The following is a 12,633-nucleotide window of genomic DNA, read 5'->3' on the forward strand; positions in this document are numbered from 1 at the left end:
GTAGGCAGGACAAGCACCCAGCGAATTTGGCCGCCCCGCCCTCCATCCCTGGGGGGACGCATTCAATGTGATTTCTGCAGGAAAGCACCAGATTTTCAACTCCGTGGCAACACAGTGACTAATACACCCAATTGCACCAAGAAAGTATTGCCATAGCTTCAGCACTGGCTCAGGAATGACAAGTCTGTTTCCCCCGAAGGCCTATGCTAGGATCTCAGATGCATGGATAAGACGGCTCAAAGGTCCGGTGACCATGTTGAGTCAGGACAAGCTGTCCGGCGAAGAGCCCCAGGGCCTTGCATCGCAGTGGCCAAGCTGTGGCATTTCCATGAACTGAGGGCCACTACTTCAACAAGCCCTCATTAAAACCACAGGTTAACCTGTTTGTTCTTATTAAACAGGACACATCTTCAGGTTCCTATCTTCTTAGCAGCACAGAGAAAAAAGATCTGGTCTCTTAAACCTGGGACAGGTCAACAGCGCACAAAATGTAGAAAGAAACACTAGAGTGAATTCCATGGCTGAGGAGACATCTTTATTGGGGTCAGCTTGCTGTGTATGTCTCTGCTTCACTTTCCTCATTGACCAACGGACGCCGACAACTGAGGATGAAAACCCGTGGCAGTGTACATCCCAGGTCGTCATGCAAACCCCATGGAACTGTGGCTGGAGTGGGGGGCCCTGGGGAAGGATGACCCGAAGCTTGTTTACGAGTTGCAAAATCCTTCCATTGTGCTGGGGGGAGGATGAGCTGTAGTGCAGTACCTTCAATGACTTGTTCCTCGCACGCAACACATTAGAGGACAGATTTTAGAGATTCATGAAACACACTTTTATTGAGCACCTACTATGTACACCAGACAATGATCTACGTGCTGGCAGTACAGCAGAAGACAGAACAGACAAAAATCCCTGCCCTCATGGAGCTCCTGCAGTGGACACGCTAGTGAAATCAAGATAGGAAAACCGATCCATGGTTAACAGGACCGGTATGAGCCAAAGAACAACTCCCCTGAGTGGCAAAAGGGATTCCCTATTACTTAAAACAGAAAGAGTCGATGAAGTCGCTAAGGGGTCACCCAAAAAGACAGAGCCCGCTTAGCTCCCAGACCCATGCCTGAGAGCCAAGGCTCCTGTCTCCCCTTTATCACCATCTTAGAGGGAGAGGCCAACACGCAGGCTCCCCAAGGAGTACATCTGAAGTCTAAAGGACATTTAAAAGTCCATCCCCAAGCCAATGGCATTTCCAACCAAAGAGTAAAGCAACAGTTGTGCAAGTCTGTTTCAAGAATCAAGACAACGGTCTCTCAAACATGCAATTCATTGAAGTGGAACCTAACCTGGAGATAATAAGAAACAAAAAGAACCACAAAACTAAAATTAAAATGTTTATAGCAGAATAGTTTAAGATATTAAAACAAGAATGTACGAAAGTTTTTTGCACAGGAATACACTGAATCCTTGGCCCAAAAAGTAATAAAATAAACACTTCCTACAAGGTAGGCTGGCAGTTTTAAATGCAGGCAGAGTAATGTCTGATTTAAAAGGTTCAAATGTTTCTCTAGGGTAAGATAAACCTGGAAGCATCTGGTCAAACTTGGTTTTATGTAATGATTTCACGTACAAAGGTTTATAGCAGTTTGCTGAACCTCACAAAACAAGGCTCAGTGGGCTCACCGAATCAAAGAACCAATTGAAAAACCAAAATGGAAACAAGGAAACCAAACAGCAACATATAAAGAGCAAAAAATAAGCTACAATAAAACCTCATTAATTAAAATTCATTAGGACAAGGCGAGTTTGATTAGACGAAAAATGTAATTAAGTCTAAAAGAAAAAATATTCAATTCTCCATGAAATACATACATATGTATTTCAGAGATAAAGAGTAAAATGAATACATCTAAAAAAAGGTGTGGCCTATTACCAATCCCCATGGAAGGTATTTTAATAAAACTGAAGAGTGATCAGTAATGGGCATGTCAACTGGTAAAAGGGTGCCTTTTAGAGCTTTTTAAAATTACTTCAGTAGTTCAGATACAACAGGCTTCCTTACATACTATTAATTGGCTTCAGCAAACCCTTCAGCTTCACTCACTCTCTTAAATTCCAGGAGGCATTAACGAGGTTTTACCGTAGAACAACAACGAACACTGCAAACGCTGAGTCCCGGGAGTCCGGCATCACCCGTCCCGAGACATCAGTGCGAAGCTACGGCAGCAAGGACCCGACGGCAAGAGGCTCCAGGTCCAGAGCAGGAAACCCTCACAACACTGCACTCCTCATCAAACATCAAATGGCGATCTTACAGTGAAGCAGTAAGATGACTGCTTATCAGGGAGGCGCTATGCTGTACGTGTCTCGGGGCGGGGGGGCCCAGTGTTTGTGAATGCAGCCACAGCGCTGAGCCACCGGCATCCGGGGAACTTCCAGCACCACATGTGAGCGGCAAGATGCATGTGTACTCCAGGTTTCCGAATGACATGATTACAGTGAAAATCAAGCAAATAAAAAACAAAACAACCAATACAAGAACCCTGAGCTTCCACACTTCCCTCTCGTGAGAGACGCTGAGGCAGACCATCATTATCCGGGAAAATGTGGCTTTCCGTACAGTTACATCTCCACATGTCTCCCAAATAGAGGGTTTATGAAATAAGTTATTCTAAACCATGTACATTTAACTTTGGAATGATGGAGAGACACACAGATACATGTAAACATCAAGAGAATCACTCCACTCCCTGTCTGGGTCCAAACCCAACGAGGCTTGGTCGGGAACAGCAAGCGGCCAGGGCCTGATTCCACAGCGCGATGCAGGAGCCCGCATGGTGCCGACAGATCAGCAGGAGACAATCAAGAAATGACTGCACCAAGTGTCAGGAACTGGTCACAAACAATGAGAATGCTTTCAATAGAATTATCCCAAAAAAGACGACGAGTAAAAAACAATCCCATTTCATCTTTAGAAAGAATGAAGTCACTGAAATTTGATCTCTTGAAAGTTGCTGCCATCTGCTTGGATGAGGTCTTGAAGGTTTTCCACTTTTTCTCCACCCAGTTTAAGAACACATTGACTATAAATCTGTGATAAGAATTTAGTAAAGTCTTTTCCCTCCTGTTCCTCATTATGCCAACGCAAGCACTGGAAAATTCCAAACAAAATCAAGTTAGTGGTACAGAAAGTTCATGAACTATCTATGTGAATATTAAGTATGACAACAATGATGCAAAAGCATGAGACTGTGAACTTCCCACTATGGTCACTTTCTTTGCTCTGCCAGGCTCACGGAGTTAAACTTTAAAAACGGACTGAAATCCAAACGACAAACTGTTCTTACCCGTGAGAATCGTACTCCTACCCAACCGTAGACCTGCAACTCAGAAAATGGCCTGCTCCACGGTGGGCCAGGAAGGTTCTACCCGCGGAGGGGCATGACGTATCCCCCGCTCCCACACACACACCCCATAACCAGGGAAAGACAGCAAACAGCAAGACGCACCACTTATGGCTTCCTGTGCGAAGTATTTGACATCCATGTCCTCGTCTTGACCTAACTTCTGTAGCACTGGCTTCACTTCCTCCTGCAGAGCACTGAAATCCAACAGTACTGTCTGTGAGAGGCAGGCCTCTGGGCCAGATAAATGCTTTAAGGTTACATGTTCTATGGTAATTTGTCAAGTTCAAAATTTAAAAAAATTATAAACGCTTATAATACATACCTGACAAGTACTAAGTAATTTCTAAACCCTCAAGAGAATTAGCTTCAGAGAATGATCTACACGTATACAGAGCTTCGACACAAAACAGCAGAGTCACACCCTCAGAAACGAGGGTACTTCCTTTACACAAACCCCTGCCTTAGGTCAAGTTAAAAATCACTGAACTCAGGTTACGCTCTTACTCCCCACTGTAAGGTGAACAATTAAATCGACTTTTTAAGACTAATACTGAAATCTTACTCAGTATCTAGAATTGGTCCAATTTTCTGAAGAGATTTGGCCACATTGAAACGGACATTCGCTACTTGGTCTCCTGCCATTTTCAATACGATGGGCAGCATCTGCTTAGTGGTGATTTCCTGACCGCAGGCTTCAGACAGTGCCTTGAAAAATAATTAAGATAGTACATTTAAAACACTTTCGGGGGCGCCTGGGTGGCACAGTGGTTAAGCGCCTGCCTTCGGCTCAGGGCGTGATCCTGGCGTTCCGGGATCGAGCCCCACGTCAGGCTCCTCCGCTATGAGTCTGCTTCTTCCTCTCCCACTCCCCCTGCTTGTGTTCCCTCTCTCGCTGGCTGTCTCTATCTCTGTCAAATAAATAAATAAAATATTAAAAAAAAAAAAAAACACTTTCGGGTTTTGTTTTTTTTTAAAGGTTTCTTTGAGAGAGAGAGAGAGAGAGAATGCGTGTGCAAGAGCACATGTGGGGGGAGGGGTAGAGGGAGAGAGAGAATCTCAAGCAGATTCTGCACTGAGCCCAGAGGCTCGATCCCACAACCGCAAGATCATGACCTGAGCCAAAATCAAAAGTCGGACATTTAACGAACTGAGCCACCCAGGCATCCCTAAAACACTTTCATGTTTTTAAATATCTCCAAATCCAAAAGACAAATGAATATTTAAAAAGAAAGCAACTGACCAACAGGAAAATGTTTCTATTCTGAGCACCCGAATGAGGGATACAAGGTAGCATTCAAAGAATCTGAGAATTAAACCAGAATTCATTCACCATTGAGACTTGATTACTGATTTTAAAATGAATTTAAAAACTGACATTTCTCTCATCGACTAACTGTCCAAATTAATCAGTCTTAAACTGATTAACCAGATTCCAAACAGAACACACTATATTCAGAATTCAGAAATACAGGCCCCAATAACTGCTTTAGCGCCTAAGCTTAGCAGTAACAGCCATGTGATACTTACATTAATGCAGAACAAAGTGGTCATTCTGTGCAAGTAATTAGGATCATTTGCCATTACTAGCACTCTGGGAACGATGGTATTTTGGGCCCACTCTGTACCAAACTTCTGAACGAGTTTCATGAGGTTGTTGGTGGCAGCTTCACGGATGGCATACACTGGCAGAAGAGGTGAAGGGCATACTGTCATGCTGCTTATGTCAGAAGCATAACCTAGTTTACTGATATCATCATCAAAGGGGGGCCAAGAACAACACTCTCCCAACACTCCAAATTTACTCCTACTACAATTACCAACGTGCTCAGAAAGGACTCATAATTAATGATTTGGTCTTTTCACAGTTGAAAAATGTATAATATGTCCAAGAAATAGGAAGTAAGGAGCTCATGATAGGCATCATTAATTAATAAATACTGAGTGTCTACTATGTGTTAGGTGTTACAGAAAGAATACAGAAGATACTTCCCCACATTCTATCAGAGAAGTGAAAGCTGCCGGCCTCCAAGAAGTCACATGGGGTAAGACTGGTCAGCACGAAGCATGAAATCGTGTAGCAAAGATCGTGAGGGCTCGAGGAGTTTAGAGAAGAGAGAACAGGGAGGTCCAGGAAGCTTCAGGAAAGAGAGGTCGGGCAGTGGACCTTGGAGATTAAGGAAGATTTGTGTAAGCGGAGAAAAGAGGGGAGGAATTCCTGGAGAGGGAAGACACCAAGGGAGCCCGGCACAAAGGGGAAAAACTGCAAGGTGCGAGACTGCAAGGCTGGACAGACATTGCGCTCAGAACAGAGAGCACCTTGGGAGCTAAACTTAGATTTTGTAAGAAAAATGATGAGCTTTTAAAGCAAAGTTGTGACCTGATGACCAATGTGGTATTTAAGCAAGATAATTTCAGCAGCAGCAACAACAGCAAAAGAGAGAAAGCCAGCAGGGTGGTCATGCAGAGGCCACTGTGGTCACCTGCCTGACAGCAAATAAAAACCTCAGAGCTACTTGCCTCTCTTCCCTTAAAAGGTTTATGTTGAGAAAACATGTCAAATGTATTCTGTGAATAAATGTGTGTGCTATAACGTCTAGTAACTCCCTGTAAGATCATTTATCAAGGATGTCATAAATCTAGATAATAAAAGCCTGAGCTACGACCTTCTCAACAACTCACTACACAGCACTGAACAAAGTCAGGCCAGGTGCAACAGGTCCTATAAGACTCAAAATTGGGGCTCAGATAACAAATCCAGGGCAGTGGGTACCGACTCCTTACTCTACTTCTCTCTCCAGGTAGGCCAGCCCACCTGGGTGATAGGATAGGCAAGAAGAGCTATCCAAGCTGCAGCCCCAATCCTGGACAATTTATATAAGGCTTCCAGACAGCAAATGCCCAACTCTTCCCAGTCCACAGAGCTTTCAGCAAGGCCACTGCTGAGAACAGGAAAGATGGCATAGCCAAGCAACTATATAATTTATCACCAATAAGAAACCTGACCAGCGTCTGTGGGAGAAGCAGCCAGAAGCACTGAAGCCCTCTCTGCGGAGCAAGCTCAAGTCAACTGTTTTACCCATAAAACTAATTCCCTCCCTTCACATTCATGGTTTTGTCTTTGGCACAACCCCTTTCAACTCCTCCCCCTAAGGTGGAGCTTGCTAAAGCATCTGTGTCTTGTCTAATTCTTTTTTTAATTTCCTAGAGATTTTTCTCCTCTTAACGCCATTACCATAGGAAGGGATCTCACTGCCAGGGTAACCAGAGACCACGCACACACTCGGCCTTGACCCAGACCTCAGCTGTACTCAACTGTACTTGGCCCGATGCCTACTATGTTCTTGGCTCCTCTCAATTTTGTGCCAAAAGAATGCAAACCATTCCAGAGCTCTGTTTTCTCTCTTTTTTTTTTTTGGTCCCTCTCCTCTTTCCCTCTCCCCTCAAGGTCTCACAGACTTGCAAGTTTCCTCTGAATGCCTAACACGCTCTATATGCTCACTCTGACACTTTATGCTTTCTCCTATAAGAAATAAATTCCCCTTCTCAATTCCTCCCTCTGATCAACACTGTCCACTCAACCTCTGGAAAGGAGGGGACACGTTCTTCCTTATACTACTCCTGATTTTTCACAATACTCTTTTAATAGTTTAGTAACCAGGGAAAACGTTTCAAAAATGTAAATGATCAGTGATCACTACACAGTAGTTATCTACAATGCAAAACAAAACCAACAACAAAAAAACCACGTGACTAAGTACAGGACAATTTCAGACTGACATTTCACCGATTCAAAGAATGCTTGCAATGCCAGTTTAGTCTGCTAGCGCGCTGCCACAGATAAAGGAACAGGGTCTCTCTTACAATCACAAATTGGAGGAAAGATATCTGAAAAGTGAGGAAGAAGTAACTGACTTGTACAGACAAAGCAATCTTACAGAGAAAGGGTGTGAGGAATTCGATTCTCTGTAGAACCTTAGGACTTTGAAAGTTCCTCAGAATTTATCTAAACTGCAAGCTTTCAAAAAAGTATATAGAATGACCCACTGGGATGTGTCCTTCCCACTAACATATTTAATGTTACATTAAATATGTATCAGAAATAATATAAACATTATTTTCCTAAGAGGAAAGGAATTTCTTTCGTATGATTTACCAAACTTAAGTTTCATTTAAGAGAAAAAAAAATTGGCCAAAAAAGGTAACTTTAGAGGATAAGAAAAGAGTCTTCACGTCTAGTTTGAAAACACTGAAATCACCTGCATATATATGCTTTTACGAGATTTGCACATTTCTTTCACACCCTCCTCTTCACTGTCTTAACCATATAATCTTCCACATGTTCCAAATATGCCGTTAACGAAACCACCTCTATGTACAAGCAGACACAAGTAACCCACTCCTCCCAAATATCCAGGCATAAGCACTGCAGGTGAACAGGAATACACTCAACACATCAAGTCTATGTGAGATGCTGTGGAACTGAAACAGGATGCCTAGCAGGTGACAACAAAATATGGCATCAAAGCTCACACCAGACATCCCAAACCCCTAGAGCCCCCCTGTGAACAGGAGTCAGGCCACACCGAAGCTGCCAAGCCTGGACATGGGGCGTGGTGGTGAATCCCACTGGCAGAGAGGGCGCCCCTCCCACCCATCGCTGCCTGGCAGACCGGAGGAGACACATGGACCTGAGACCTTGGCAAAAAATCAACTGCTAACAAGTTAACATGTAAGGTGGTTTTATAGAAAACATCCATTGCCTTGTCTATCTTGATAAGCAACTTCAGTAACAGTTTGTGGCACTGGAAGAAAAGGATTCTGTGATTGCTGACTTATGTTAAAAATACAAAGAGAAGATAAATTTTCAAACCTATTTTCTAAAACAGGTGTTCCACCTGACCCTGCCTGAGCTCAAAGCACTGGCAGCAGCCAGGGTAAAGCCTGCCTTTCACCAAAACCAGAAATCTGGGCCCCCGCTGTCCTCAGCCATAGCTGACGTCTTCCATTCCTAGACTCCTTTACTGCACCACTGTATACCTCCCCTAAGTCACCTCAAAGAAGCCAAGTAGCCACCTCCCCCTGGGCCTTTCACTGGCTTCCAATCCCGATCCAACCCGGTCAATAGTGGCTAAAGACTCCAATGCCATGGTCGAGCACACAACCTTGGGATAAGGAAGGAGTGTATGTATAAAAAAGACAGTCTAAAAATAACATAACAGAATGGCTAAGAAACAGGGCAGAGATTGTTTAATGAAGAAAATAAGATTTAAGATTAAAAAATGGTAGAAAATAGCAATGTCAAACTTGTGTTCAAAGGGACCTAAGTGGACTTTAATCAAAGCCTTTCTTTATCCCTACCTTGGAAGACAAAATGTCTGGTCAGATTAGCATTCTTTTCTAAAAAGGAAATACATAAACAAAATGGATGTATGTAAAAACACAGGCCTTTCATAATAATCTGTGTTTAACTTACCATGGTCCACAAGCCAGGCCATACATAAAGAATTCAGCTTTTCGTCAAAGAACTCCACACCCTATAGATACAGAAGATTCCATTAATATATATCTCCGAAGTTCAGAAATCGAGATGGTCTATTTACATTACATCAAAATGACCTGAAACCTAAAAAAACAAGTTTCCAAATAAGATGAATGCATGAACTAGCCAGAAAAGGAATAGCATGGAATTTGATTTACAAACTATAAGTCTATTTTATGAGACAGCAATCATAAACAAAAGCCTAAGTGAGATGGCCCAACCCCACTAAGTGGGAGAGAAGAGGGTGGCCAGGAGCCAGCTACAACAGTGCAGGCAAGCTGGAAGGCGACACCGTGGACAGTGTGCCAAGCAGTATCAAGATTATTTGTAAAAATGAGTTAACCCAGGAAAATACCTGTCAATAATAACAGTTCTCAATTTTTTCCCTTTCTGCTTAATATCATAATAAATCCTTATGGATGAAGAAACTGACATCAAGAAATAGAGAGATCCCCAATTAAAGAGAGAATGTCTGCGATGATGGGAGAAAGCAGAGGAGGGCACAAGACTCCAGGTGCAGTGGCCCCAGCGCAGTCATGAGTGAACCATCCTGGCCCCCCCCCCCATTCCGCTCCTCCTGCACATGGCAGCCAGCCCAGCACAGGCGGACTCACACACACCTGCGTCTGTGGCATTCCTGCAGCACGTGGGACCATGCTGGCCTCTCTAGTGCCTCCTCTGTGGGGGCTACTTGTCTACCAGTATTTTTATTTCTTTGGATGCTAAGCAGTCATTGACCAGTGAGTGTATATTTTAAATAAAGAGATGTAATACCAAGTGTCAGTGCTTTGAAAATAGTGACTTAATGAAACAGCTTTATAATAACAGATTATGAATAGGTTTTACCACACACTTAGATTACCATCTTGGCCGTCAAAAATTTCCTTTTCATTTCAGGCCATGGATTTTTCTGGAGTCTTAATTTTTATTTCCCAATTTTTGTGGCTTAACTTTACATTTACTCACCACGGTCGTCCACTAGCCAGTCTATACATAATGTCTTGAAAGAATTTATAAACTAATTGATATAAAAATCTACACAGATAAGAAGAAAAATAAGAATGAAATAAATGACACTAACAAGAAGTTGAAGACACTGAACAAAAAGTTCATGACCGATGCACATCATCCCCTGCCGGACAGGTACGAGTCAGCCAAACTCACCCCCTGCCTGCTTTCACACCCCTCCACCACAGAGCTATCAACCTCTACCAACCTCCCGGGCCTAAGGGGACCAGAGGTTAAAAGAACTGATCCTAAAATTTCCCCTCCCTTCTGGACAGTTGTTTCAGTTTTTAGCAAACAAGTTAGGCGCTGCTGCTTTCCACTCTGGAGAGGAAGATGCATGACAGTCACCAGTGAAGAACAGAAGGTGACCTTCAGCACTTGGGAGTGACAGAGACCAAAGAGATGACAAAACGACTTCCCCTGACCCTATTAGCTATTCACTGATACCTTTGGCATCTGTTTTGAACGAGACACTCCAAATTTTATAAAACATAATGCCACCGACACGCACAGGGCACACTTCATGAACTAAATATGCCAAAATAGGCAACAAATTCAGTGGTCCAAGAAAAAAAAAATTATTCCACATGCTGTGATCTGAAAGTAATGGAAGGAGGGTAAGAGAGGATACACATTGCAAATTGTTAGATGTAAACTAACAAAGTATAGGAGCTTTCTCAAAAAATATTCAGGAATTCATTCATTCAACATTCAACAAATGTTATGTGCCTAATTCCTGCCAGGTTCTGGCAGGCACTGCGAGTAAAATGCTCAACACAGCCGCTGCCCCAGAAGAGCTCACTTGTCTATCTCCCCAGCTAGACTTCAATGGCACACGCTACCGACGGCGTAAGTGCGTATCAAACCTAACACTATCTAGGGCACTTAATACCCAGCACTGAAATTTTAATTAATGCAATGATCAGAGTAAAACTAATCATGAAACTGAAAACAGTAACACATAATGTGATAATGTGCTCTCTGGCCTCCAGACTTCATACCCCTTTCCTCTATGATGAAGCCTCAAGTCCCTTTAACCAGAATGTAGGAAAAGCAGTCATCAGGGACATTTTGTTCAGAATATAGGCAAACAGCTGCCCTGAGCAAAAATCAAAGTTCTTTTCCCAGTTCAGTATTCCTTCAGAGAGAGACACTAAATATCACACAATGTTGTATTATTTACCAAGAAACTGATTATATTCTGCTATGGCTTTGTATTTAGGTAGTGATAAGGTGAACTGTGTTTCTATAATATTCTTTTGTTAGAAGTTACTGCACCAATGAATATAAAAACCATCCTACAGGCAACTAGGTCAGACCATACTTTCATGCGTCTAAATGGGCATAACCCTATGAGCTCCATGGGCCTAATACGTGCCATGACAATCTGCCCCACTATCTGAGGCTACCCTTCACTTCGTGCGGCCCACACACTCACCAGCTGGCCCGCCAGCAGTGGCATATACTCAATGATGGCCAGCCGGACCCTCCACTTCGCATCTTCAGCCAGCTCCACTATGGCAGGAAGGAGAGACTGAGAGAGTTGACGGATCCCAATCACTTCATTTACGCAGTCCAAGTTAGAGATGATATTCAAACGAACTTCTGGACACTGCAAATACACAAGTCCCAAAAGAACACATATCAGTTCTCTGCCTGATATTCTCTTACTGTCATGATGAAGTAAAAACTGCTTTGAGGATTACATGTAATAATACATGCAAAGCATTTACGAACATGTCTGACAGTATTACTCAATAAATGTTAACCATATGGGGCGCCTGGGTGGCACAGCGGTTAAGCGTCTGCCTTCGGCTCAGGGCGTGATCCCAGCGTTCTGGGATCGAGCCCCACATCAGGCTCCTCCACTATGAGCCTGCTTCTTCCTCTCCCACTCCCCCTGCTTGTGTTCCCTCTCTCACTGGCTGTCTCTATCTCTGTCAAATATTAAAATCTTAAAATAAATAAATAAATAAATAAATAAATGTTAACCATGATTACAATTTTGATACTATTATACTCAACTTTTAAAAACATTTAAAACAAAGCTACATTAGCTTTAAAGAAAAGACACCAGTGCCTGTCAGTAGGAATCAGGCAGAGAGGACACAAAGACATTTTCAGGTCTGCATCAATGGCTCCTTGTGCTGATTTTCTGCAGAACTTGTAACTCCGTACTCAAACACAGGAATTGTCACTGGTTTAAAATAAACTACCTTTTTTTAAATCCCTTCATCCATGCTTCAAGCTCTATTTTAGTAAAACCCCAAACCAAAACCAAACCAAATCACTGACTATCAAAGGCAAGAGAATTTTTAGCCACACTCACCTCATCCTTTAACTGAGCTAAAAAAAGAGGTAGAAGATGTTCGATGGTATTCTCTTTGCCCAAAATGGTAGACAATCCCATAATTACAGAAGCTAGAGCCGATTTGACGTGTTGATTTGTATCAGATACTAATTCCTAAAATAGAATCAAAATTAAAAGCCTTTCTTTTTTGGCAAGACAACAGAAACTTCCACGCCATCGCCCAAGGAATTTAAAGAGACAGCACTATTTCAATATTGATTAATTGATCAATTTCCTCAAGCCACCTATTAGATAATAGAAACCTATGCACCACAGACCATTTTACAATTACAAACACTAATAAGTAACAAATAACAGTGTCATTAAAATGACTG

General features: G+C 42.7%; 1 protein-coding gene across 5 annotated transcripts in view; it reads right to left on the reverse strand.

Annotated features, from left to right (window-relative positions):
* Positions 1-12,633, reverse strand: part of PPP2R1B (protein phosphatase 2 scaffold subunit Abeta) — a 35,117-nt gene that overhangs the window by 11,650 nt on the left and 10,834 nt on the right. For 3 of the 5 annotated variants that reach the window (XM_026505787.4, XM_057316964.1, XM_026505791.4), the window contains exons 9-14: positions 12,278-12,412; positions 11,387-11,560; positions 8,875-8,935; positions 4,929-5,083; positions 3,964-4,106; positions 3,504-3,595 (exon numbers count right to left, since the gene is read on the reverse strand). In XM_026505787.4, the coding sequence (XP_026361572.1) occupies positions 3,504-3,595; positions 3,964-4,106; positions 4,929-5,083; positions 8,875-8,935; positions 11,387-11,560; positions 12,278-12,412 (760 nt within the window). Of the gene's footprint in view, positions 1-808; positions 3,146-3,503; positions 3,596-3,963; positions 4,107-4,928; positions 5,084-8,874; positions 8,936-11,386; positions 11,561-12,277; positions 12,413-12,633 lie in introns of those variants that run through there. The other 2 variants (XM_026505788.4, XM_026505790.4) reach the window with 2 other exon arrangements.

This window comes from Ursus arctos, unplaced genomic scaffold (genome assembly GCF_023065955.2).
Source record: "Ursus arctos isolate Adak ecotype North America unplaced genomic scaffold, UrsArc2.0 scaffold_22, whole genome shotgun sequence".
In the NCBI taxonomy this organism is placed as follows: domain Eukaryota; kingdom Metazoa; phylum Chordata; class Mammalia; order Carnivora; family Ursidae; genus Ursus; species Ursus arctos.